At 41.7% G+C, this 27,375-nt stretch overlaps 1 protein-coding gene across 10 annotated transcripts in view; it reads right to left on the reverse strand.

Moving 5' to 3' along the window:
- Positions 1-27,375, reverse strand: part of ZMYND11 (zinc finger MYND-type containing 11) — an 87,626-nt gene that overhangs the window by 11,918 nt on the left and 48,333 nt on the right. For 4 of the 10 annotated variants that reach the window (XM_074358223.1, XM_074358225.1, XM_074358224.1 and 1 more), the window contains exons 4-10: positions 20,864-21,025; positions 6,045-6,122; positions 5,498-5,590; positions 3,682-3,769; positions 2,944-3,020; positions 1,821-1,898; positions 850-968 (exon numbers count right to left, since the gene is read on the reverse strand). In XM_074358223.1, the coding sequence (XP_074214324.1) occupies positions 850-968; positions 1,821-1,898; positions 2,944-3,020; positions 3,682-3,769; positions 5,498-5,590; positions 6,045-6,122; positions 20,864-21,025 (695 nt within the window). The remainder of the gene's footprint in view (positions 1-849; positions 969-1,820; positions 1,899-2,943; positions 3,021-3,681; positions 3,770-5,497; positions 5,591-6,044; positions 6,123-20,863; positions 21,026-27,375) is intronic. The other 6 variants (XM_074358228.1, XM_045522478.2, XM_074358227.1 and 3 more) reach the window with 5 other exon arrangements.

Genomic DNA, 27,375 nt, shown 5'->3' on the forward strand with positions numbered 1-27,375 from the left:
CACACAAAAAACAAAAACCACCTGACAGTCTGGAGTAACCCTAACAAACAGAGGCAGAATCGAATCTGGCCGCCCACCCACCCGTCAGCCCAGAGCGCTCTGCAACATGCAGGACAGAAGCGGCTCAGCGAGCTGGAGGCCAAGGAGCCCACAGTGCGCCCCTGCTCTCCTGCCTGTGCAGTGCGCTGGGCGGTGTGAAGCAAACCCACTCATACTGCTAATCAGAGACCACTCATGGCTGAAGATACCATCACGTTGTTTTAAAATTACTGACAAAGAAGACAATACAGGTAAAAAATTCTATCAGACTGTTCTCACCTAGTAGTGTAGTTTTAAAAATAATTGAATTCTTCATTTTTCTAAATTAACTTTTATTTAATGAAATTCAAAAAACTGAATCAAACTTTCCCCTCATACACATTCTTAGATCACAAGATCTCCTGTACTCCTGAGTTGATTATTTTTGTCTGCGGCTTTGACAGAGCCTTGAAAAGATGGTTAAAACGACTGCACTGACATCACAGTGCTACAAAAGGGACACACACCCTAAGACGCCTTCCGCTCCACCGCCACCATGCACTCAACACCAGCATTAACATGCGTCTGAGTTCAGCAGTGCCAACGACTGACCTCGTCCTGCTGAGTAACTGACACACACCCAGAAACACCACGTACAGGAAGCACTGTCAGGTGCCCCGTCAAGTCACACGCTGATTTGTTTCCTCAATTTAAAGTACACTTCACGCTGTTTCTGATGGCGACGCCCCCAGAGCACTGGGAACAGCAGGCCTGCGCCGGCCCCGGGACCCTCAGAGGCCCAGGTGACGGCTGCACACAGGCCGTGATTACCTTTGGTGGTGGTGACCGAAAAAGCGGACGTCAACCTGATTGTCCTCTTTCTGCATGACTTTGGCTGGCCAGAATCCAAAACCTTTCATTTTAGCCCAAACCAGTTCATGATTAGGAATCTGGAAATAAAATGTTTCACCTTGTCATATTACTTTTAAAGTATGAAATACAAGTATAATACATTATCTCGAAAATATTTCTTTTCTAACTCCTAAACACACAGATCTACCCCACCTCCACCCCAGGACTGAATGATTTTTGCCTCCAAGAAAAACACCGAAAAGATTAAAATTTGCATAAGCAACATGGACCTCCACTTCTCAGGAGAGACAGTGAAAATAATCTTTTGTCAGCCGGTGGCCTCTGAATGAAGTCAAGGGCCACGTGAGTTGGAGTGGCAGACAGAACGCCCCGACTTGGCTTCACGAGTACAGTCTGACCCTGGAAGCCTGCAGGAAACGGGAGAAGTTCAGGACATTCTCCAGACCCACCACGTCAGAGATCCTGGAGTGACTGAGAAGCACCGTAACGTCTCAGGGACTAGGGGCCTCCCAGGTGGGCTCTTAGCCTGTGTTGGGGGGGGCTGCCCCTGGGAGGCTCACAGGCTTCTGGTCAGCACCCTCCCTAAACCAGGCCATCCCAGGGGAAGTCACACAGCTATAAATATGTATAAAGACTCAGATTTCTTATGCAAGAGGGAGAGGAAAAGCAAGTCGTCATTTGTATAGAGGGACTCAGGGTTTATTCCCATTCTTAAGGACCTCATGTTAAAAAGCCGGAAATGGGTAATGTTCCCAAGATGTTTTTCCTGTGTTTCAGGTTTACACTCATTAAAACCCTACATACTACGATACAAAGAAAAATACTTAGAAGGAGTATGCTCTTCAAAGCAAACTGGAAATACAATTTCATAGAGCAGTACATCAGACACCGAAGAGGTAAAAAACCAGAAATCTCGAAATGTCACATACACAGGGATAGCAGAACCAGTTGTCAGGACGGGCGTTTGACAAATAGAAGCAGTTCTTGCAAAGCTGTAGCTCATCCAGCTGGAAAAGAAAAGCGGCTGTTTCAGCCTACACAAAACACACACGTGCCTCAGCCTACCCAAAACAAGTCCACGCAAAGTGGCGTCCTGTCACGTATACAGTCTTGGGCTTAAAACTGTAAGTTTCCAGTGAGTAGCACCGGGAGGGCCTGCCGCGCTCCTGCTGGAGCCTCCCTGAGGTCCCAGACGGCACGTGGCGCCCAGTGCACCCGACCGCCACCTTCCCGCCTCCCTGGCGCCGCTCCAGTCCGCACTCAGGTTAAAGGCATTTCCTAAAACAAGTCTTCCTGATCGGCCCGTGCACAACCCCCACTGCCAGGGAAAGCAGCCCTGACTTTGCCTCAGTCTCCGTTTCAGCCCTGCTTCCTTTCACAACGCTCTGTCACAGCTTCTAAGGAAACCTATTCTGCCTCATCCTTTTGTGGGTCTCCCTCTTCAGAACACAGACCCCCGCAAGGAAGCCGCTGTATTCCCCCTAACACAGCAGACACTCAATGAGTGTACGTTTGATGGATTTCTTTTTAAAGTTAAATTAGAAATAGAATCAAGAAACAGAACTTTTTCCTATACGTTGAGACACTTCTGCAAACACAGTATGGTTACAGGTGAGTGTTTCAAATAAGCCCAACAGAAACCCTTCCTAAACACGTATCTCATTTATTGTACAAATACGAATGCGTTATTTGGCTGCTTTTTTGTCTGCGTCGTCTCCTAAGAACTCGAATTCGAGTCTTTCACTCAAAAAGAACAGTCGTTGAGAGCCTGCCCAGTGCAACACAGTCACGTGCTCTTACATAACTAATACTTGAAAGGGTGGTTACAGAAGAGTCCCCTTGCAGAAATTAGTGAGTGACTAAGTCTAGCTCCCAGGACCTCCCTGAGAACAGTTCTGCTAGAATATTCCCGCCTATCTGCATTAATTCCATGGGAAATTAAAATTATATTTAAAGGAAATGTCAAAATTAAAATGTACATAAGAAGAGTGGAATTCTGAAGTGCATCAACTTGGAAATCAGCAAGAGCTGAGTTTCCAGGCAGGACAGTACCTCGTGACACGTGTCTTTGTAGAGCATCCTCGCGATGTCGGCCTGCTCGCTGTCTGCTGCAATGAAAGACAAGCCACCTGTCGCGGCAGCCCAGAATCGCATGCTGCCGTTTCAGTTTCCTTCAGGTTAACACGAGTGGACATACACCACTTAACAAAAACGCGCACTTTAAATACAATCCAAGAAGTAAAACGAAATTCTACAGGCAGCTGAATTTTACATTCAACATAACATAGTACTTCAGGTATAGGCTGGCCTCTCTCAGTAACTCTGAATGATGGGAAAAATCAGAATTAATCAAAGTGTTCATAAAAAGCCTTTCAACTAAGTATATAAGTTTATACATAAAATTATGAGTAATAATAGTATCTTTATCATTTAGTGTACGAGTTTTGCTTTTGGCCAGTCAATTCTATAAGCTGTGACTACATTACCAAATATTTTTAAGTTTAAACCCTAACTATTTACTTACAAATCATTAAGGTATTAATTATTTCAAAAAAAATTTATTTTTGGGGGGTGGGTAATTAGGTTTATTTATTTATTTATGTTTAGGAGAGGTACTGGGAATTGAACCGAGGACCTTGTGCATCTAAGCATGTGCTCTTCCACTTAAGCTATACCCTCCCCCCATCACTGGTATTATTTTAATGTAATGTTTTAAAAAAGATATTTCTTGACAAGGAATGAAACCGGTATTTTAAAAAAGTACACAAGAGAAAACAAAAAATATTCAACCTCCATAGAAGATCACGGTGTTGTGGAGAAGCAGCTGAGCATCAGCTTTGAACTCTTCGTAACTTCGGTATTTCCCTTCATTCACCTTCTGCCAAGAGCAAAACACAAAATGGCAAAGGGTTAACAGTGAAAACGCTTGTCTGCATTATGTTCACAACGGCGGAGTGTGGAAGCAGCAGAGCTTTCCAGAATGACACCACCACCTCGCCCGTGTCCCAAGGAGCTGACAGAACGCGGGTTAAAGCAGCCCACAGCCGCCTCTGCAGCTGGACCGTTCCCGGGCTGAGGCGGACCCCAGTCCTGCCTGCGACCACTGCTGTACTCGTGTCCATTCACTAGCGTGAACTCCGCAGCCTCCATCTCATTCTGTAACAACAATGAAAGCGGCTGCTAAGCGCTGTAAGTAATTAAGGCTTTGGTCGGTGGGGCTGGTGAGACCCTACCTACAACACCTACCATTTTTGTAACTCAGAAGAATAAAGGTTGAAAAAAGAAAGAGCTGTTAGCCTTGGTGACAATTTACCATCACCACAGAGAAGATACGGTTTTAATTCTCAGCTGGGACTAAGTGCTGACTTATGAATCATTTAAAATCAGGTCCCAGGTGCTCTACGCACGAGGCAACAGCTGCCTCCTGCCCAGCACCGAGGGTCGCAGGCTCTTCTATGAATACGAGTATTCACTCTGCCCTGGACATGTCGTCCTGGGCTCGGGGCGCTCCGGGCCACCTGGCCACACCCAGGTGGGGACAACCGCGCCCGCACCCCCCCCTCCCAGGCACCTCTGCGGTTTGCGGATGCACCGTCACAGCTTGTGTTTTGGTCTGGACTGCAACCTCCTGAAAGCATAAAAATCGTGCCTTCCTCTATTTTCTTTACAAGCTTTTGCTCATGGTCAGCACTTGCTAACAAGGCACCATCAACCCAGCTAGTGTGCTCCATGGACCCAAAGGGACCCACCGGGGGATGTGGGGAGGGCCATGCGGGGAGAGGGCAAGAGGGGCGCTGGGCCGGGCCTCGTCCTCAGAGGCCCAGAGTCAGGAGAAGAGGCCACGCCTGAAGCCGTGCAGTCTAGGGGTAGGAGGCAGAATTAAAATTGCTTGTGTTTATGAACAAGCTTCATTTATCCCTCTCTTCACACTTTCGGTCTTTCTCAGCGGATTAAGAAATGGGTAAGATGATTTTAAACTATTGTTACGGTCTCCCTGTTACAGCCACAACTGTAAGGTTTTAAAGCCTCAGAAGGACACGTGGGTACAGAGCTGGTGAAGCTGCAGCCCTGACTAGAGACAGGTCAACATGTTCGCTGGGTTTTACTGTAATCCACAGTTAAATATTAACAAGCCCATTAACAATCCTCGGCTAGAACAGGTAAAACTAAAAACTTAAGCTTTCTAGTTAAAAATCTGTTTCCTAGAGCTTGTGTCATTGTTTCCCAAGACTCAGATCAGGTCTAGGCTCTCATCCTCCCTTGAAAGGAACCCCTCAGCGCTGCTGCTAAAACTAGGAAACCAAGACCAGGTGTTAACTGCCTCCACCCCAAACATCACTCTAACCAGGCGGCCGTACTTTTTCTTTAATCAACTAGATGACCCCTGATGGGGTGAGGGTGAGCTCGGTGGTAAAGTGCGTGCCTAGCATGCACAATCCTCCGTACTGCCATTAAATAAACCAACCAACCAACCAACCTAATTACCTCCCCCACCCCCCAAAAAACACAAACAAAACAAAAGACGATCCCTGGTGAACACTAGAGGGAGCACGTGACATTCACAAGGGCAGTGGGTGCACAACCAGGGCTGTGTGGCTGGGGTTACCTCCTGTATGGCGGGGACGTCCACCGCCGAGTGCACCAACCGCCGGTACATGGGGTGTTTGCTGTCCTTCCCCTTTTTATTCAGGTCGATAGCCTGAAAGGTCATGAAACAGCCGTTTAAATGTTGCTAGAGACAGGGACGAAGCATCAATTTCTAAACAAGTACTTAGAACTTAATGAAAAAATGCACATGCACTACACTAGTTTAACGTGGCATTGCGGTTTTGATAGAACAGTTATTTTGAACAATTCAATTTCACTTTAAACACATTATCAATGACAATGTTCATTCTGATGACTGGAACTTAAAAAAATGTAAACGCTGCTTATCTCTTGCAGCTTAAGAAATGCCTGTGTCAAAAACAAAGACAAAAAAATCTCGAAGTGTTTTACGGAAGTATTTACTGCACAAAAGAAGTGTGACAGCAGTGGCCTCCACCCTTCACGCTGCACAACACATGCCTGTCCCCTGTCAGTCATTAACTCTGAAAGAATAAACCGAGTGAAATCCACTTGGTGAGACTCTGGCAGCCGCCCCCAGGACTCACCCTCTCCTTCATGCGGGAGACGATGAACCGCAGGTATGTGCTCATCTCCTGCTTGTTTGTGTGTTTCTTCTTGATGCTCTGTTAGAAACAGAGAAGGCCGATTTAAAATCTGGTCATGTATAAGTCTATTGCCACATAAAAGACTTATATATAAAACAGATCATAGTATGCAAAGATTTTTTTAAAGGATGCACTATTTCTAACATATTTGATACAGAGAAATCTCTGAAATTTACATCGCAAAAATAGCACTGAATGCAACAAGGTAGGAACTGGAAAATATTACGTTGTGCCTAATACCTTAGAGAAGTACACATTTTTTCTTTTATTGGTGTTTGAAACTTCAACCAATTTTCACATGAAAATAATGACAATAACAAAATAATGATGGTACAGTAACACTATAAAGTAGAATCACTTATTTTATAAAAATAATCAATGGCTGAAATCCCATAGGGAGCATTCACTATTGAGTGGGAACGTCAACATAACTTTATTCTTTGTTAAAAAGGTTATTAAAAGTCTGTGCCACTTAAGGAGTGATGTTCTCTCAGCTGCACACACCTACGTATCTGTTTTAAAGTGTTACAGATCTGTTCAGTGACAATTTCAATTTCCGTTGGTCTGGCCTAAAAGCTAATTAGAGGCTCATCAATTTACCTCTCAGAAAATTTAACTTCGCATGAAGAAAAAGGGACAGGATTCTTCCTTCTGCGTCATTTCTAGACAGCTAGGTGACAAGGACCAGTGCTCCAGAGCAGAGCCTGGACCCGAGCAGACACTGGACCCTGCAGCCGAGTGGGGACGTTTGGGCCACTATTTAGTGGGTGCTTTAACTTTCTTAGGCCACTAGATTATGATTCTCTACCCCGTGGTATTACTTCTTACTCCCAAAAGAACTGTATACACAGGAAGTCAACTCAGTATGCTAAGCACAGCTGGAGGGAGGAGCAAACATTTCTTACATAACTGAGAAATCCTCGCGATGGCTTAAGCAAACTAATTATACATACACAACAGTAAAATACCTGAGCTGAGGACTCAGTCTCGCCCTAGCCCTCGCCCTCCCTCCACACCTGGACTCTGCTGGCAGGGCACGGTCTGTGCTCTTCTCACCCAGCTGGATCCCAGGACCTGTGCACACTTACAACAGAAGCAGCCTTTCTCAACCCTGGCCGTACCCCAGGACACTGGCTGACCCTTGTAAAATGCAGGGGTGGGGGGCGTTTGGAATTTCTAAGGGAAGGTCGTCCTGTGTTCTGCATCTGTCTGTTCATTCATTTATCTGTTAATTCCTCAGGTGGTTGTGACACACGGCAAGACGAAGTACTGATGGTGCAGACGTGGAGTTTAAAATGCGATCATATTTCCTGGACCCCAGGTTTCTAATCTTTGGGGAAAGGGAATTTGATGTAGCTGTAAATTCTCATTTTTAACAAAATCCCCAGTGAGTCCCAGGCACACAGACTTGTGAGAACTGTTAGCTGCCTGCTCCCCGTATGTCAGAGTAAAACAGAGGACAACACTCTCAGTGGCTCTGAAGCACAATCAACTGCTAACGCTTTCGTGCAAATGCTCCCGCATGGACGTTCTAGTGAGGGCATCGTTCCGTGCACCGCTTCCTGTGCTAAATGAAGAGCCTGGTGATCTGTTGAGTACATGGAAAAGAAAGGGTAGGAGGACCAAGAAGGCTGCTTTCTTCTCAGCTCTTGGGAAACCTACGTTCCCTTAAAAAAAAGAGAATGAAAACAAGTGCTTCCAGCTACGTGCTCTGTCGTGCCAACTTTGAAGTATTTCGGGTGTGCCATTAAGACTGATATCCCACGTATCGATCTGATCATTAAATCGTACATGCATGCAAATTCAGGCATGACAGCAACCCACATCGGGCCAGCAGCCTTGCAGCACTACCTGTGGGGCGACGCACTGTTCAGGGGAACCACCAGCAGCAGCAGCAGGGCTGACGCGTCACTGCCGCGCTCACTCCACGTCCGGCCAGCTACACGGTGGGGGGGGGGCAGTTTCCTCTCTGGGCCTCCCACTGAATAAGGACCTCAAGCTCGACGGGGGCAGTGAGACACCCCGCTAGTGCTGAGAGGCAACAGTGGAGACAGGGGCTCTGCTGCGCGCTGCTCTGCCTCCACACACGCACAGGAGTATGTTTCTCTCCTTTCTGTGCTCTCAACACCAACCTATGAAGCACTTCACGGTTACTGGAATTCCAACCCCGTTTGGATTTAGAGCCGTAGAAAATAAAGCAATCCAGTGTTTCTATCTGGTTGAAATTCATGCAGTGCTAGAATCAGAGTATCTGTACAGGCATACCTGGTTTTATTGCATTTTGCAGACACTGTGTTTCTGTTTTGTTTTGTTTTTACAAATTAAAGGTTTGTGGCAACCCTGCGTCGAGCAAGTCTGTCGGCGCCCTTTTTCCAACAGCATCTGCTCACTTTTGTGTCTAAACGTCACATCTGGTTAACTCTCACACTGTTTTTGACTTTTTCATTATTATTGTATTTGTTAGGGAGATCTGTCATCAGCAATCTTTGATGTTACTACTTGGAAAGGACTATGCCTCGTTGAAGGCTCAGGTGATGGTTAATTAGCATTTTTTAGTGATAAAATATTTTTTAATTAAGGTATATACATTTTTTAGACATAATGCTACTGCACACTTAATAGACCACAGTACACTGTAAATACAACTTTTATATGCACTGGGAAACCAACACACTTCTGTGACTTGTTTGATTGTGATACTTGCTTTGTCACGGTCTAGAACCAAACCTGCAACATCTCCGAGGTATGCCTGTAGAGCTAACACACCCTAACTAGATCATGCTTTCTTCGAAACAGTAGGGAAAACCCTATTTTACTTGGCTTAAATTTAGGCACCTCTGTATTACATTGTTCACACAATTCCCCAGTTTAAATAAAGAAGGTCTATTTTCAGTTCCCACTTCCTTTCCACAGAAAATCCCCGAAATGCGTGGTTACTGCAGGCTCTCACAACACTCTGACTTTGGTTTCATCTGTTTAAACATTTTTAGGTGAACTGCTAACTGAGCATAACCATGTGCAACAACATTTCTTTCTTTTTGGGAAAACTCTAAATGCACAGAGGTCAGGCCCAGGGCCTTAATTTTACACTAAATGATAAAAAAAAAAGAGGATGAAAATTAGATTTTGTATCATGCTTAAATTTGCTTAGAGTAGTTCCCCCTCTTCAATGTGCAATCAGAAGTGGTGATACGAGCTTGGGAAAAAATGACTATTTCAGCAAAAGGAAAAGGAAACAAAGGGGATGGATGACTTCTGGGGCCAAACGGATGTGACCCACCCTCCACCCTTCACAGCTCCAACTCCGGCAAAATGTTACTACCCCAGAAAGTCTTCCACCCGCTTAATAAAGTGCCACTCAGGTTTAGACATCCTACTCCAGGGCTGACCCACTCTGGGTGTGCACCAGAACCACCGAGGAAAGCCTTTAAAAAGCACCCGTGTCCATTTACATGAAGTTCCCAGACAGGTGCACCGTATCTGATGGGAACAGATGAGAGCGATGCCCAGCTGGGGGAGGCGTCGGGGGGCCTGGGTGCACAGCTGTGTGCGTCCGTCCCTCCCTCACGTGGCACACGCAAAGCCCTGTGCAAATCGCTGCAATGCAGACTCTCCCTCAGAGGAGAGCCAGCACCGTCCAGTGCTGCGGAGAGATGGCGCCGACACTGGTTCACGGAGGGGGCTGGGCCCTGGCAGTCCAAGCACCCCAGGCGTTCCTCGCGGGCGGTCCTGATGAGAACCACCGCGGGCTGTTCCCTTACACAAGCCCATGCCGTGGCCCAGCTAACCTCCGCCGGGCGAGCAGAGTCCAGAGGCACAGCTGCAGAACTCCTCTGCAGCGACACGGGCTCTGTCAGTCCCTCCCTCCACAGCTCAAACAGAAAGGCGCCTATCCTAAGTCGTGACTATTTGTTGGTTCTTCTCAGCTAATACACTGAAAACCTCAATGATGTTGGTGCTACAGGAGTCACCAAAAGAAGTCTCACGGCCAAGGAGGATTATTTTGTTGAAAGCCTTTATGTTAGTTTTTTTTTAAACTTGTTTCCCAATACATCTTTTCTGGTGACAAATCTGGGATCGACTGGAAATGCCCAACAAGAGCTGCACAGGGACACGCGGGCTGGTAGGACAGCGGCTGCCTGGACCCCCCGGTGTGTGCTGGCGGCTGGGGAGCCCGCCCGCCACGTGCAGGCTGAGGTGCCTGCTCACGGAAGGGGAGCAAACAAAGGAGAAAACCCTGAGCAGATGCACCATCTCCTCCAACGATCTGCAGGGACAGAGCATCTGCTGTAAGACACTTTCACGTCTGCCACACCTGTGGGCTTGCCTTCTGACACTTCCCGGTTATAATTTAGAGATCTGGTATTTCACAAAAGAGCACACAGCTCTGTCCAGGGCTGCACCCTGACTTCTGGGGACTTCTCAGGCGACGTGTTGTGTGACCTGCCCTACCTGACGTTCACAGCGGAGTTCGTGTCTGCTAGGTAAACCAGGACATTTAGACGGCTTGAGAAAAAGCCACTATAATGATTAGAAATTAGGGTAGCTTCTAAGGTAAACCATGTTGTCTGTAACGTAACTAAGCAGACAGCTCTTGCAAACAAGGTCAGAAAAACCGAAGATAATGCTGTATAAAATCTGTGGATTATTTCAGATCAATTCTCTCTCAGGCTTTGAAGAGCTGTACCTGGCCTCCACCTGCACTCAGGACTCCGCAGTGAAGGCCCTTCTGTAACAGTGCACACATAGCTCAGGGTCCAGAGTCAGTTCTGGTCACTGCTCATGTCGTCTGGCAGCACACAGCAGTGAATCTGGTCAGTATCTACAAAGAATAAAGAGAGACACTCCCTAGGACACGCCTACGCCACAAAGTTGTTGCGGCCATTTTTAGACAACAACAATCACACGGCTGAAGCCTTGTTGCGAGGGTGGGCAAGACGTCCGCTGACATGAGATGCTCTTAGGGACACTGCAGAGAACTGAGAGGCTGCTTCCCTTCAAGAGAAAAACAACAGAAAGTCTCGAATATCTTCTTGAGTAAGGGATTCTGAAGCCAGTAACAACAGCTGCTGGATTACAGCAAATCAGACGGGTCTAGGTGGACACCACAGACAAAACGTGGCTGAACAAACTCGGCCGCACGCAGGGCCTTGCAGTGGCTTTGGCGAAAGAAGGCAGGAGCAAGCCCGGGGCGCGAGGAGGCTTCTCCACAGCTGAGCACTGGCGACGACGCTCCAGCACCATCACTCGAAGGGACGTTCAGGGCTGAACAGCCTGGAGCTCTCAGTGTGCCCAGTGGCCTTGCTCTTCAGTTGTAGAAACTTATTTTAGCGAAGAATTTACTTGTGGAAGTACTACTTCAGTACAGCGAGTACTCAAAAGAAAGAAAGACACATGAAATCAGAAATCCAGGTGTCTTTTCCTCAGATGAAGGAAACCCATGCTGCTCACCTCACCAAAGCAGAGCCTCCAAGTCTGTTATGAACAAGGGCCTCGTCCTGTCTTGGGACTCCCAGTACCCAGAATGTTCTTCCCACAGCGGGCCTGACCAGAGGTGGGCAAACTTCTGTGAAAGCTGGATGGTGATTACCTTAGGCTCTGAGGACAACTGGTCAGTGACTGTCTCAACTACTCAGCTCTGCTACTGTGGCGCGAGCGCACTGTGAGTGACGTAACTCTTCCCTGAGCAGCTGTGCTCCAGTAAAACTGGCGGATACTGACACTGTAAATTTCTTGCAATTTTTACACCACAAAAATACTCTTTCTCTTTTGATTTTTCTTCAACCACTTAAAGAGTATAAAACCAAGTCTCAGCTCCTGAGCAGTACAAAAATACATGGTGGGCTTGACTCAGTCTGTGGGTCACAGTTTGCCAACCCCTGGACTGTACGCTCTGAGAGCAGGGCCCACGATGGCGAGTCCTGTGTCCTTCTGGGGCCCGTATGGCATCTACCACACAGCAAATGCTTAGTAAATACTGTCGGAACTGAACTGATGGCAGTCATCACTAACCAACTTAACTGCCTGTTAGAAAACACATTCCACCAATACGAGACCCTTCTGAAACGCGAAACATTTATTCACATCTAAGCCACGTTAGCACGTCCAGGCCACCATAAACCATTCTGTTTACTTCTGGTGTGTGCCCCACTTCAAGCCAGATGACGCAGAAGCATGGCTGCTGGCCTCTCACAGCCAGAGGCTCACCGGAGCACCACTGGGCTCACAGTGCTCTGGGGCACTTGCGGGAAAGCAGACTCCTGAGCCTCAGCCCCAGGATGTGCTTGGGTGCCTCTGGTACTGACGGCCTCAGGTGCTCACTGCAGAAACACAAATCTCCATGTAAGCTACCTACACTGTCTGGGGAATCAGGAAGCTCCAAGCCCTCCTCCATGTCTGTCTGTAACCACAGAAAAGAATCACAATCAATTTTAGCTGCACATAAACTGCCTGTGTTGTCACGGAAGTCAGGGGCTCTACAGAGTTCTCTACAACTTGTAACGATGACATACAAAGGAATCAAAGAAATTTTTATAAGAAACCCAACATCCGAGGCTTTAGCAGCAGAGCTGGTTGGCTGGGCGTGGCTGCAAGCCCTGCCATTTCTCCTCTGCACCACAGGGACCCCAGCAGCCCAGTAGTGACAATTTCTTCTTAGGCAGTTTTCTAAAAATATACCTAAGTTCAGGCCTGTCCACCACCAGTACCAACACACTGAAGTTAACTCTTCTCCACCAGGGAAGAGCAGAGTGGCACACTGGTGGTCAGCGCTGAGGGTGGACAACTCGCTCTGCGTTGGGGGCGCGTCACACTGGAGCACACGACACCTCCAGCTCCAGCCTGAATGTCCCACGGCCAGCCCAGCAACAGCCATTCACACTGTGGTTTCTGGCAATGTTTGTGTTTTTTTTTTTTTTTTTTTTTAACTTAGAGCAACTTTTAAAACCTCCCTTAAACTGTCATGAACATGCCTTCTTACTCACAGGTAACAGCTGAACTTGGAGGATAATTTAAATCACAAAGAATGTCTCGAGGCAGGTTTCTGGAGTGTGCTGCAAACATGACTCCACCCTCGTGCACTCCCTACCTGAGACGCTGGTCCTGCGTTGTCACTAACGTACAGGTTTCCAGACTCGTTCACAATTTTACAAAACAGCGCTGAATAGCCACTTCAGCTGTGTCTGTATTTACTAATCTTTACAAGGTCAACTCTTTGCTCTCCGAGGTCGGGAGGCTCTGATGACATAATCAGCTTTCTATCAGCCAGTCTACGGTGATTTATAAAGTATTAAAGTATAGTCTCAGATTAATTCTACAGGCCACACAACTGACTGGTAACGTGAAAACACGTAGCGTTTCTTTATCTACTCCTGTAAGCACTACATCGACACAGTCACAAAGAAACTGCTAAAATGCAGCTACAGGAAGAGGGTGTTACGTTCGCTCTGATGCGTCAGGACGTCTATCATCAAGATTCATTGTAGTTTTGGGGGTGACCTGAAGCTCTTTTGCGGCATGTTACAGGGACCCAAGAATATGAAAGGGGCACTCAGAAAAAGTCCGTGTGACACAGGTTGTATGGACTTGCTCCTTCCCTCTTCTGCCAACACTAGTCTTTAAAGAAAAACAAGATTCTACAGGCAGAGAAGGGATGGATTCTTCAATGGAGTAAGACTTTCCATTCTTTTCTGAAAATAACGTAGGTGTGTTGGGTCATGGAACGAGCATCACATGTTCTCTGCCTAACGAAGCCGACAACCGCCGATGAGAACACCATCTGCCCACCCGCCCCAGTCTCTCCCCTCCCACCCTGTGCATCTGTGGAGGCAAAAGGAAACCGTGTGCACTCTGTACGGATTTTCAGTTCATCAATATTGGAAATACCAGTGAGATTTCTGTATGTTTATATTAAGGTGTAACCATCTTGATATAGGAACCAGCCCAACTATTACCTCTTTAACCTCTTAGAGTTGAAAATAAAAGATAGAGTTCAATTAAGATTCTAAATAAGCCATAAAAAGATGCATCGTGAGGACAAAATACACCCAAAACATGTCATACTCATGTATAAGCCTTTCTGACCATAACTTGTTAAACTCATCATGGAAAGGCAATGTGGAAAGTACATGGATTTTTGTCTTGCTTGCTTGGATTGAGGCAGTTTTATGAAGAGATGAGATAATAATATATGAGATTTTACAGTTTTATAGCTTAGATCCAATTTAAACAATTCTTTATCGATCTTCCCATTACTTTTCCTCTAGTAAAGCCTGAAATGAATAGCAAATCTGCTTTATGAAGTACTTGGTTCAGACAAAGATATTTTTAAAAAATTAACTTTCTACTTTTGTGAGTATAAAAATGATATGATCCAGTTGTCTTTAAAAACTGTAAAAAAACATTTCATGAATGTTCATTTGAAGTTTTCAATACTATGATTGTCTACATTAAAAAAAAAAATGCTTCTCCTTCTAGCTTATTTAAAAATCAAATCTTCACTCCCGATTTGTTAATGTGAATCTTGAAGGTAAATGTACTTAACTTTCAGAATGAAAATATTACTAAATTTACCACACCAAAAAAGGAAGACTAATCAGAAAGCAAGAATAGTTTCACAGTAGACCTGTAACACAGAATACATGTTAAAAATATTTTCATTTAGCATTTTGTCCCATTTCATTCTGAACAGTAAATGAGACTTCTCCCTAATTTTGAAATTTAAAAATGTACTGCCTACATACTTAAGGAAAGAAAAATGGATTTAGAAGTAAATTTTCACCTCCAGTTTCAAAACACACCTTTCATCATGAGTAACAATGCAAATGACTCAATTCTAACTTACCCAGAACTAGGTTAACGTTGACAAGTCAGTATGTACCCATGGTGACCTCCTAAAAGCAACTTAGTCTTGGTTTAGTTTAGTTAACCAGTTAAATTCCTTCGTTTTCAGAGCTGCCTAATGAGTATACTGTACCCCACGTGAAAAAAAACATAGTACCTGGGGCTCGACATCCAATGCAGTTAACTTTTAATGCTTTCTATAGACTTCTTTCTGTGTATCTATTAAATTTCCTGTAAAATAGGTAACATCATTCTAAACATTATAAAGAGAACTTTCAACAGAAGGGAGACTTTAGGAGTAATTCCTATGAGTGCGGCTCTCTTCCCCCGTTCTCCTTAGATGCCTAATAATCAGGGATCAGAGAATCAGGAGCTTCAAACTTGGGAGAGCTTTTCAGATTAGACGTAGAACCAGTGTTCTTAAATACATAAAATTCTCCCATATAAACTCTTCTTCATTTTCGTATCTTCATTTTCTTGTGTTTCTGTATTTTATTAGTGGGTCAAGTTGATTTACCATATAATTTATATAACATAAAATTTTAAATTTGGGATCCTTAAACAGAAAAATGCCATCTGAAACATCTGTGGGCAGATGAATATTTTATAGCTTTTAAAGACATACTGGAATAATATATCCCCTGTCCAATACCTAGAATGGTACTTTCTCTTTTATGACTTAAAGAATATGAATAGTAATATAACATTTTCATATTATTACAAGACAACCATAAAAAGCTAAGACAGGGGCAGGGAAGTAAGAGGTGCAAACTACAATGTATAATAAATAAGCTACAGGATACACAGTACAACACAGGGAAGAAAGCCAATATTTTATAGTGACTAAATGGAACATAATCTTTAAAAACTGTGAATCACTATGTTTTACACCTGAAACTTACATAATACTGTATATCAACTATACCTCAATAATTTAAACAAAAGACACCCAACTTAAAAAAAAAATCTTTGAGTGGATTTCACTGGAACCCACGTCCGGCAACGGAGGCAAGGAGGTCAGTGCATCTTCCCATCCTAGTACTTTCTATGTGTGCACAGTTCAGAGCCCAGCTTCTGCTCCCTAATGACACACAGGAGTCCAAATATAAAATTTCCATTTATCTGAATTTAAAAGGAGCAATAACATGAGTCTAAAATTCCTCAAAGTTATGAAAACGAAATTCACTTATGTAAGGAGCACGAACATACTAAAAGAGTGGAGGAAATAGGGGCCCACTTTCAAAATACTGTTGTCTCAGAATTGTTAAGCTGGAAAGTGCCCACTATTTTGCTTTCCTGTACAGTTTCTTCTCCCTGCATTTAATCTTTTGATTTTCAGGAGCAAACACAGCACTGCTGGATACTAAAGAAAGTAACCTGCGCTCTGCACATCGCACCGCATCTCACTGGGGCTCACACAGCTGCGGTGTAGCGCGTGCTATACAATCAGCCGTGCACACGAGGAACAGGAAGGCAGCAGCGGCGACCTGATTTACACCCTGCCTTTAGAATTCTTCCAAGTCATAGCTGTGGCTTGAGGGGGAGAACAAATGCCAGGCCACCTATGAGGTTGACATCTGATACCAAACGTGCTTCTCTTGGAGTAGTACAGGCATTTAGATGTGCAGTTATAACACTGCACTGTCTTATACACAGTAAGTAGCCATAAGCCACATGTGCCAGGCTGAAACCCAGCTCCTGGATTGCCAAGCCAGATGCCCAGTGGCCCCTGGCTGGCCTACTGGACAGCACAGAGAGAACACTCCCATCTCCACAGAAAGACCTATCAGACAGCATGATCTAAAAGGCAACATGGTGCCAGCCTCGGGATGATCCTGGGGGTTTTTGTAACAGATCACCTTGCCCATGTATTAAAAACCCAAGTATGTATCACTTAAATAGTACCATGATGCTCACCAGCAAGGGTGGAGGCCAGCAAGTGTGCAGTGCATGCACACACACACACATGCGTGCACACGCACACATGCGCACAGTGCAGACACGCATGCACACGTGCAGTTCTCACACAGACATGCACGCACACTCGCGTGCTCACAGGCACACACACTCGCATATGCTCTTGTGCACACACACAGGCCTGCCTTCTGTAACCACAGCATCAAAGGATAAAATGACTGTGTAACCCGTCAACTATATAAATGAAAATGAAGGAACATCAGGAAGAGACATCCATTTGTAGCCTATCATACTGGTAACAAAAAAATTGGAAAATACTTTCAATGTTGGTATAAATCAGTATAATCTTCTGAAGGACAACTCGGTAACTTTTATCACAAGTTGAAATGTGCTTATTATTTAAATTTAAGAATTCCACTTCAATGAATTTATCCTATGAAGGTGATCAGAATTATGTAGATGTGTGAAAATTAATTTTCTTTCTTTTTAAAAAATATAATTGACTACATTTTATTTTAAAGGTAGATCCTTTTAGCAAATAAAATCCTTGAAGCAGTCATCACTTAAAAGTTATGGTTTTCTTTTTTTTCCCTGGAAAATTCATGGCTATTTCAGGAATATAAAATTCAAATATATCTAAATACAACAAAATATAAGCTTCAGTTTCATACAGAAGTTACTTATAATGAGAAGACTGCTCTTCCAGGTGGAAAGTGCGGCACCGCTCTGGACATGGCTACGTGAGTGTCCCATCCAGCAGGTGAGTTTCAGTGCAATGTTGCTGGTCAGACGGAACAGGGAAACAACGTAAATGTACATCAGGGGAGCCCTTTCACAGTGTGACATGTAGAAAAGAGATGTCTGGGACGCTGCTGAGTGGAAGCAAACTGGCTGCAACCAGTCATTTACGTAGCCATTGCTCCATCGAGTTACACAGATGGATACAAATGAACTGGCGAGTGTGTGCACATAGGAGAGGTCTGTGAAAACATTCACCTGCCATGTGACAGAATTTCTGGGATTTTTTTCTCTCTCTCTCTTTTTTGTTTTTTTTTTGGTTTTTTTTTTTTTTTTTGCTTTATCTTCCTCTAAATTATTTGAAGTTTTTACTTTAAGAAGTAATTTAAAATTCCCTTTTTTAAAAAAAATTAATAAGAGATCTCAGTAACAAGAGTGGGAAACAGGATATTACTTGAACATTTTTTTCGAAGCAAAATACTAACCTGATATTCAAAGGCTACTTTTCATTAACAATCTATTGTATCTGTAAAGTAATAGTTTAATTATTGTTTGGAAAGGCAGACATTCCAAAGAAATGTCCTCAGGGTTCTGAGATTCTTGGGACTTACTATGAAAGTTGATTGCATTATTTTAAATTGGGGAAAATTCCCATCACTGCCCTCTTAAAATATTTTGGAATTAGTCAGATACATGAGATAAAGTTGCTTGAGTTGAAGTAAATTTAGTAACAGGGCTGACAGCTGGGTGAGAGACACCGCCTCAGTGCTGTAAGCGACAGAGGTCATGTAAAATCAAAATAGTCTTCTTATCACTATAAAACATTAGAAATACTTTAATCTTCAATTTTAGATAGTAGTGACTGACTTCCATCCACTATTTTTACCTGTATTAAAATGTGGCTCTGGCATCTTATCTTTAAAATTCCTCATTAGCATATCTAATTAATACATATACATACATCTTTCCAAACACTAGTTAAAGAGAAAACTAGAGATCATTATGCTGATTTGGAACCATAATTCTTAAGTTTCAGTGTATAAACTCAGTCTTCTTAGTACAAGAATATTTAAATCTAGTTCGTCACTCATAATAAAAAAGCTTTACTTGAAGTTTTGACACATTGTTTAAAAAAAAAATCAACCAAAAACCAACCAAAAAAGATACATAAAATTCTGTTAGAATTCAAGGTTATCATTGCCCGTTCTCACAGGAAAGAAATTGTTAGTACTTATCTTTTTCTTGAATGTAACAATTTAAAAAATGGGACAGATCTAACACAGAAATAACTATTTCTTTGGAAGTTTTAAAGCTCAAGGCAAAACTCACCATCCCCAACCCAGACAGACAGAGGCTCTTTGACTCTGACGAGAGAGAAGCTCACAGGCTAGGACACGAATGTGTGGGTCACAGCACCCTTTCAGAAGCACAATCACACCACAGTGTGAGAGCATGTAGGCTGACAGAGACAAAACCAAAACCAAAGGGGAGAAAAGAAAGGCAGGGTGGAATCAGCTACACTCTGCTTTGGCCACCACGTTTCTGCGTGAGCTAGCAACCCACCGAAATTTTTAAAATTTCACCCTATCAGTAAAGAGTAAACATGTCTAGAAAATGGACACTGACAACTTGATAGTGAATACTGATGGAGAAAGTATTCACATTTTCTTCAAAGATATAATCATTCAATTTCCATACTTAATAAAAGGAATATAAAACAGCTGCCATAAAGTCTAATCCATCCTCAAAAATCCCATGTTTTGTTTAAATGTTTTACTATGAAAATATGAACTAAATATTAGATATTAAAAAGCTATGGCTGTAAAGACACAAGTGGGTGTGCTGAGAATTTTATTTCCTAAGTCCCTGAGTCCCTATTATTTGATCAGTGACCACACCTCTTTCATATTTTCACTACCTTAATGTTTTAGTTCTTTAGATCTCATTAAGTCTGCACTTCCTCTAGTATAAATTGTTACCGAAAACAACAGGAGATAAATATTGAATTTTAAAACCCAAATCCATGAGAGTAAAATATGAGTATTAACGCAGTTCCCACACAACCAATTACACAGATTTCTTGTAGCCATCATAAATTCTGGCAGATCTCAAAGAGCGGGTCTATACCTTAAGGCTTGATAAGGATCTATGCAGATGTAAGGATTTATTACTACTTATGTAGCATGTAATTTTAAGTCATCACCACACATTCCTCCCATGCTATCCCACTGTCTTCTTTGTGTGTACAGGAGATGGACAGTAGTGTCCTCAGGTAACACAAAGCCACAGTCACCAAGGGGAGACTAGAATGGACCCTGTATTTTGCTCATCATATTGGCAAAGGAGCCCGGAAATTTTTGGCTGATATCAAAGAGGGGATAATCATGAAGACAAAAAATTTCTTGGAAGACTAAATGAATATTTAAGCTATTCAAGTATTACGAAACATATTCACAAACAGGACACATGAGTAATCTAGGCAAACTGCATGCTTCCAAGTAAGTATCTTAACAATTTTAAGTACAGAACAACAGTTGCAATCAAATAATTGCTTACCAATAATCACCATCAATGCCATATGTAATGTAGAATTTAGGCAACACACATCACTCACACACACATACAAACCCCGCATCTGCAACCAACAACCACAGCCAGGTAAACTTTTCAGAGGGGAAATACACAAATGACAACCCTTGTGGGAAGTACCTATTTTACCCACCAGACTATTTCACTTCACTTTAAATAATTTGAAGTCTTCATATGCCACTGTTCCATCCCTCCACCCTCCAAATAAAAGAAAGAAACTAAACCCATCATACGACAAAAAATAGGGGAACATTACATGGATATAAAATGGGAAGTAAATACACAATGTCTCCAACAAGGCGCCTTCTGCTACCTGTGTTTTCTGAGCAGGAGAGAGACTGACTGAACAGACCTTGGTACGGGAGAGTGGTTCTTGATTCCCAAAGGCTATCCATTCAAGAAGTCACACAATCCAGAGGGAATTGTAAAGTAAGAGAAGAGAATATATTTTCACATGATTAAAACTTTCTAAAATCCATACCTGAACATGATATGGGTTCTGTGACATCCGTTTATGAGTGTTCTATGTCCATTTACCACCATTTCAGTAGATAACCCCCACCCTCCAGGGCTTCATCCATTAACCTGGCAAGACCACCTGGGATATCTGTGCGCAGCTATTAGAAACGAATTCCAACCCTCTGACCAGCACGTTAAAGCTCGTAGGTACTCACCCTGCAAACTGGGCACTGCCAGTGACTACTGCTGTCTCTAAGCCTGTACTCATCAGACAAACACTTGGAATGATACACACGAAAACACAGGTCACATATCAACACCTCTCCAGGCAAATGGCATTCAAAACAATACCAGTCATGATTTTCTGTTTCCCAGTCCTACAAAAAATACAAAATAATTTCGTATGACAGTTTGTCAATATCTGCAATGACTAAGAACAAAATTGAAACTAAAGTCCATCAGAGGTTAGGCATTATAAACAATTTTAGACATTTACTGTATTAAAATAAGAGGGAAAAATACCTAGAAATTTGCTTCTTTAAATTTTTAATTCTCTCCTAAACATATTAATATTCAGAAATATCTTGAGATGATCTGATAACAAAACCAGTCCAAAATGAAGTAAGTCCAAAGCCACTCCCAGTTCTGACATTATCTTTCAGTGTTTACACAATCTATGGAATAATGTCTTCAGTAAATGGAACACCCCAAAGCAACATCTATAACTTAGTATTTCAAATAAACAAACCTCTGTTTTGTTCTGATTTTTAAAAGATATCATTAGGTACTTAGCACACTTTGGGAGCAGAGAGGAGCAATAAGTGGTGATGCTCACTATTCTTATCTTCTCATCCATGGTTTGGATGCCTTATTGAAAATAACCATTAATCAGAATGTCCATGTTCTGATAGGCTGTCAAATTTTCAGGGTCTGTTGAATTTGGAAAAATAAATTGAAAATGTGAAACTAAAGCTTTAATCACATTCTCCAAAGGACATCACCATAGAGAAACAAAAAAGGAAGCAGGCTTATTTTCTTATTGGAACTATTCCTGGAAATAAAAGAACATAACTGCAGGTATACAGGTGTTCCTCAACATTTTCTTTTTTGTTCATTCTTTTTGTACAGCCGTTTAAACATAATCAGGAAGACAGTGAAAGTTCTCTTAATTTAAAATTCATTCTTCTAAATATCACTCTTAGCTTTTATCAAAAAATACCTATGTTAAGAGTGACGGATAATTCTCAGTCTTCTTCTGTTGATGTGGTAGCTATGTGAACAAGGGTTAAACCCAGATTTAGTGTAACCAAGGCCACTTCCAATGGGATCCTGAAATTCCAAATGTGGGCTCTGCCATCATTTTTCTTTTTACAAACCACTGTCTACACTCTGCTTCCGAGGGCAAGCAGCTTTTTCATTCCTTCTTACGTCAGTGACGCCCCCAGTAAACGGGCTTTAACACAGCACTTGTCTAAGAAGCACTGACTCCGTGGCACCTACAGTTAAAATGTGTTACTGCTAGACCACATGAGAGGGTACTATCCTCTCCTTCAAAAGGGAAGACAGTTACTAATGTTCTGAAATTCACATCTTCCAATCCATATTCAGAGTCATGGCTAGAGTACATTAGTAAGTTCTGCAAAACTGTAAACTTATTGGTTTGCTTTTTAGTAAGAAACTGCTGGTCTTTACCAACCAAATAATAAAAAAGCACAACCATTTTTCATTGTCTGCTGCACATGTACAAACTCTCTAACTTACTGTGGAGAAGTAATTTCAGTCAGACTGCTTAAACATTCATTAAGATACTGATTTGGCATACAACCCTCTCTGCACATGGTAGAAAAAAACCTACCCCCAAGTGTGACATGGCAGTGCCACAGGGACACAGTGAGCGTGTGGTGCCTGGCTGTGCTGAAATGATAATGACTGATGCACCACTGCGCACAGCTCAGAAGTAAACTGTATTTTAGCTATTTCAATGTTTCTATCAAAAATCATTGATAAATTAGCTTTCAGAAGAGACATTTTGTTATATTTTTAATTAACAGAGCTCTTTCCAAGTTTAAAACAAAATATTTTTGAATATTTTCCTCACAGCTGTTCAGAAACATCTTTAAGGCTTTTGGTGGCTTATATGTTACTCATTATTAACAAAAGAAACTGCCATTCTGCATCATTTGATTTTTTTTTACATTAATTCATCTTCCTGTGATTCTCAAAATGGTAATTATTAGGTTAACTAAGAAAAGGAAGCAAGAGAGGGCAATTGTGGTGCACAGCTCCAGCCTCCCCATACCATCTTCTCCCATCCACCTATGAAAGGAAGATGGAAACGGATCTTTCTTCAATGGGTGTTTAATGCTAGACCCAGGTTTTCATGAAAATTATAGAAATGAAAGTGTCATTCAAATGAAGTAAAAGTAGAGAAGTATTTGACTGTATGTTTATATAATGGCATACAACTAACGGTCATCTGATATAAAAGAAAGTACTGGCTGGGAGCATATGTGCTGTTCATTCTTTCAATCTTTGCAAAAGCTGTTTAGAATACACAAAACACACAGAAGTCAAGTTCAAAAGTTACTACATTCTGAATCCAGGAAACATTTTTCTGAGGTATAAATGATACAAACATGTTTATTATAGGCAGAGTTGCCTACAGACTGTCTTTTAGTAAACAGAATTCACTATTCATATAGTGCTTTTGACTAATGTGCACCAAAAAGCTACACTTGTATTTTCACTGGATTTCACCAGAGGTCAGCAACTACTCTACCTGCAGCCTGAACAACATCATGATATGTGAAATGCCACTTCAATAGGAGAAAAGTTTTTAAAAAGCAAACCTACTAGCACAAAATCCCAAACTAGAAGCAATGTAAAGATAGTATGGTTTTAATGAACAATTCTAGCAAGAGTTAACTAAGCTAGCCTAAAGAAAGATAGAAATGTAGTACAAAAAAAAAAAAAAAAAGCAGAATTAAAGTAAAAATGACATAGTGCAAAATTAGTTCACCTTGTTTAGGGTTGCTGTCCTGGAGAAAGGCTGCATACTGTAGGCCTTTCAAAATAAAAACAAAATAATCTTGATCTCTCTACTGTAACTTTTCTCAGTATCAGGCAATACACAGAGCTAAAGGGATTTTGTACATGGCCAAACTGTTTATTACTTGCTGTACGACACGTTATTTAGCAGATGATATCAACTGATAATCTATGAATGTTCTAATCATTAATGAAAAGACAGTAGCATGCAAACTCAAGAGTCATCACTGGTTTAACAGGAAACTTCAGAAACTAACACGAAAGCTACAAATGGACACAGAGAAAATCTCTCTCTAGGAATTCATGTGCCATGAAACCTACAAAGATGTTAGAAAAACATGTTACTAACAAATTCAATGTCATTATAAATTTGCACAAGACCATGAATGTGCGTCTCACTGATCTGAAACTGGTTCAAGCTGGATTTTTCTTATAAACTGGGAGTGATGAATGTGACTATGGTGTGAAGGTTATGCAGGCTTCCTCAGAACCTATTAGAAAACATTCTACCATCAAGAAGCAGCCTGCATATTCACGTCTCTGTCACTATTTATAGCATTTTGTTAAGATTCTGGAGCCAGACTGGCTCAAACCTGAGCTCCTGCGCTCACGGGCTATGTGATCTGGGGCAGAACACTTAGTTTCTCTGTGTATCATTTTCTATCTGTAAAGTGAACAAAATAACAGTGCCTGGTTCACAGGGTTTTTGTTAAGGACCAAACGAGTTTCTACGCTTGGTACCTGGTAGCTGGTGCCATTTAGATGGTCTGTTTGCTACAGTGCACAATCAGGAACTGACATGTCACAAAATGATGTGATCCTTGTGATTGTGCACGTGCAGATGTCTTCAGGACTTTAAGTTCGTTATGACATCTGCTCTCCCAACATTTCTGTAAGCCAGATGGAGCAAGAAAAGCTGTTAACTTGGTTTAGAGATAACACTGAAGCAAGAGGGCTCAGTGGAAAAACTGTGCCTGAATAGGGCCTCCAAAACTATCCACCCTCATCAGTCAAAAGACTCCAACTTTTAAGTTAATTCCCTATTTCTACATGGTGTGCAGATAAAGCTTACATTATCAAATATGTGTTTGATGTGGTCTTTTAACATAGACACAATGTAAAATTAATTCTCTACAACTCTAGGTTTAGTCTAATTCTGTTAATAAATTCAGTTAATCATTGAGGTAAGAATTTGATGATTAAATATTTTCAGTAATTTTAAATATTATTTTAAAATTAAAATACTAAAACACTGCTTAGTGAAGTAAGATTTGGAAGGGGGCGAAAAATGAAAAGAACTCTCACATACACAAACACACACACACAAGCTGTTAAGAATATAACAGGATAGCATTACCCAAAATACTGTATTAAATAAAATGGAAAATCTTCACCAAAGCGAGAATAACTTCTAAGTTTAACTACATTACAGTCTGTTTTGCACATAGAACCATAGTATAATTGGTTCCTAATTAACAGTCACCAATAATTTAGGTACTACTGAATACTGTACTTAGTAAAGAAAAGAACTGTTTTGTATTTTTGTATCTGAGACAGGTAATGGACTTTTGGAAGAAATGTGTAGTTCTGCACATAATTAACATAAATATAGTAAAATGTATTACACATTTTTTTAAAAAATCAATGGAATTCAAGGGGCATAAAGGTTTGCATTTAGGGTATTTAAAACATATAATTGATGAATTTGACAACTGTAACAAGAAAAATGAAAAGAGTCAAACTTAAAAAATATTCTTCCTTCACTAAGCTACATACATGAAGTGGGCTAGGAGAGCCAAGGGATTTGAATTCAGCAGGCCTCTCAATACTTTTTCAAGAACGAAGCAAGGGAGCACCACTTGCCATGACTGTTTAAAGGTGTGATTTCTGAAGATAAGACATAAATCCCGTACCACCTCTTACACAAAAGATGTGAGCTTAGCTAAGTTTCAAGAGGTATATTAACCATAGTTTCTTTTAGACTGGTCCTTCTGAATCGGGAGAGGGGGAAAATTGCCTATCTTTGCCCCTCTGTAGATTAAGGCTAAATCCATTCATCCCCAAAACATGTAAATATCTTTAAGAAACCACAAAATTTGTACTTTCATTAATTAATGCTTCTTAAAAGGTATCAACCTTAAATAAGTGAGAAAAAGTAAAAAAAAAAAAAAGAAAAAAAGAAGTTGACCTTTTCACTTAGGTCTCCTTAAAAACTAGTATGAGGTCCTTCTTATCAGCAGGACAAACTGGATTATGTAAAAGGTACTGAAATTGAAGCCAGATCTCCCAGCCAAGACCTGAGGTCACGTTTGCAGCTGCTCTGGAACCATAAGCGGCAAGACTGGTAGCATGATGCTAACTGGAATGTTTCCTAAGCTGGTACTTAATTTCTGAGCTGGCAAGAACTGTGCAAGAAGAAATAAGACCCCGAGTCCAGCTCTGGTAGGTCAAAAAAGAGAGATGTAATTTCATATCAAACATCACTTTTTTACACTTTTAAGTCATCCTCTACACTAGTGACCAAATTATTTATTTAATGTCAGATAAAAAGTATCTGTCAAACAATAGGGAAGTTGTAGCTTTCTGTCAGGGACTGTGAATCAAATTGAAAGTCACCAAACAAACAGTATCAACTGCCTCAGTATCAAAACACATATTTGATAAGTTTTATCTGCATGATCCACAACTCAGGGTTCCCCGCCCTACTGCACAGGCACACCTCAGAAACACTGCAGGTGCAGTTCCAGACCACCACAGTAAAGCAGTTAGTGCAATAAAGGGAGTCACAGGGATTTTTTGGGTTTCTTAGTGCCTATAAAAGTTGTGTAAACTACACTGTCATCTATTAAGTGTGCAATAGCATTGTCTAAAAAAAGGTACAGACCTTAATTTACTGCAAAAAGAAAATGCTAACCATCATCTGACAACACAGGGTTGCCATAAAACTTCGATTTGTAAAAACGCTCAATAAATCACAGTAAAATGAGGTGTGCCTGTATTACATTAAATACCTTTTTAAGACCTTCCTATCTTTAATGAGTTAAAAGTTTAACTCTTAAGAAATTAACTGGTATTTATTGCAAAGGGAGCTACTAAATACCAAACTTAACTCAGCTGAGCAATTGTAAAATTCTGCCCAAGAAATATATTGCTCAAGTTGTTAGAATAGAGGACATGAAATTCTGTGATCAAATATGGATTGAATGTATCCATGCACATGAGTTTCGAGCAAGCAGATGAAGCAATCTATGCAAACGTGTAGTCTTTCTCTATAAAATCAAAAGAAACAGTCCTTGATATAACACAAAAGGTTCACTCTGTGCCTTTTGCCAATATAATTTCAAAAGCTTTAAAAGTGATCTGTAAAAGATTTATTTGGATCATATGAGTGAGTATCAATGACACAAATCTTAAAGTGTAAGATTACCACGGAAACTTACAGAAATGGTGCCCAGGTTCAGCAAGCCTGTCATGTTAAAAAGTTTTTGTACATGTACTTTCACTTGTTTACTAATATTTAAGCTAGCCACTTAAAATTGAGAGATGCTTTATTTTTAATAGTTATATTTTTCATGCTACTATCTCAAAGGGACATATTTAAAATGTCACCATGAAGATTCTCATCTACTGCCGAACTGTTACCATACTTTCTCCAAATGAGCTATCACTTCACTGGAGC

Source organism: Camelus bactrianus, chromosome 35 (genome assembly GCF_048773025.1).
Source record: "Camelus bactrianus isolate YW-2024 breed Bactrian camel chromosome 35, ASM4877302v1, whole genome shotgun sequence".
NCBI classification, from domain to species: Eukaryota; Metazoa; Chordata; class Mammalia; order Artiodactyla; family Camelidae; genus Camelus; species Camelus bactrianus.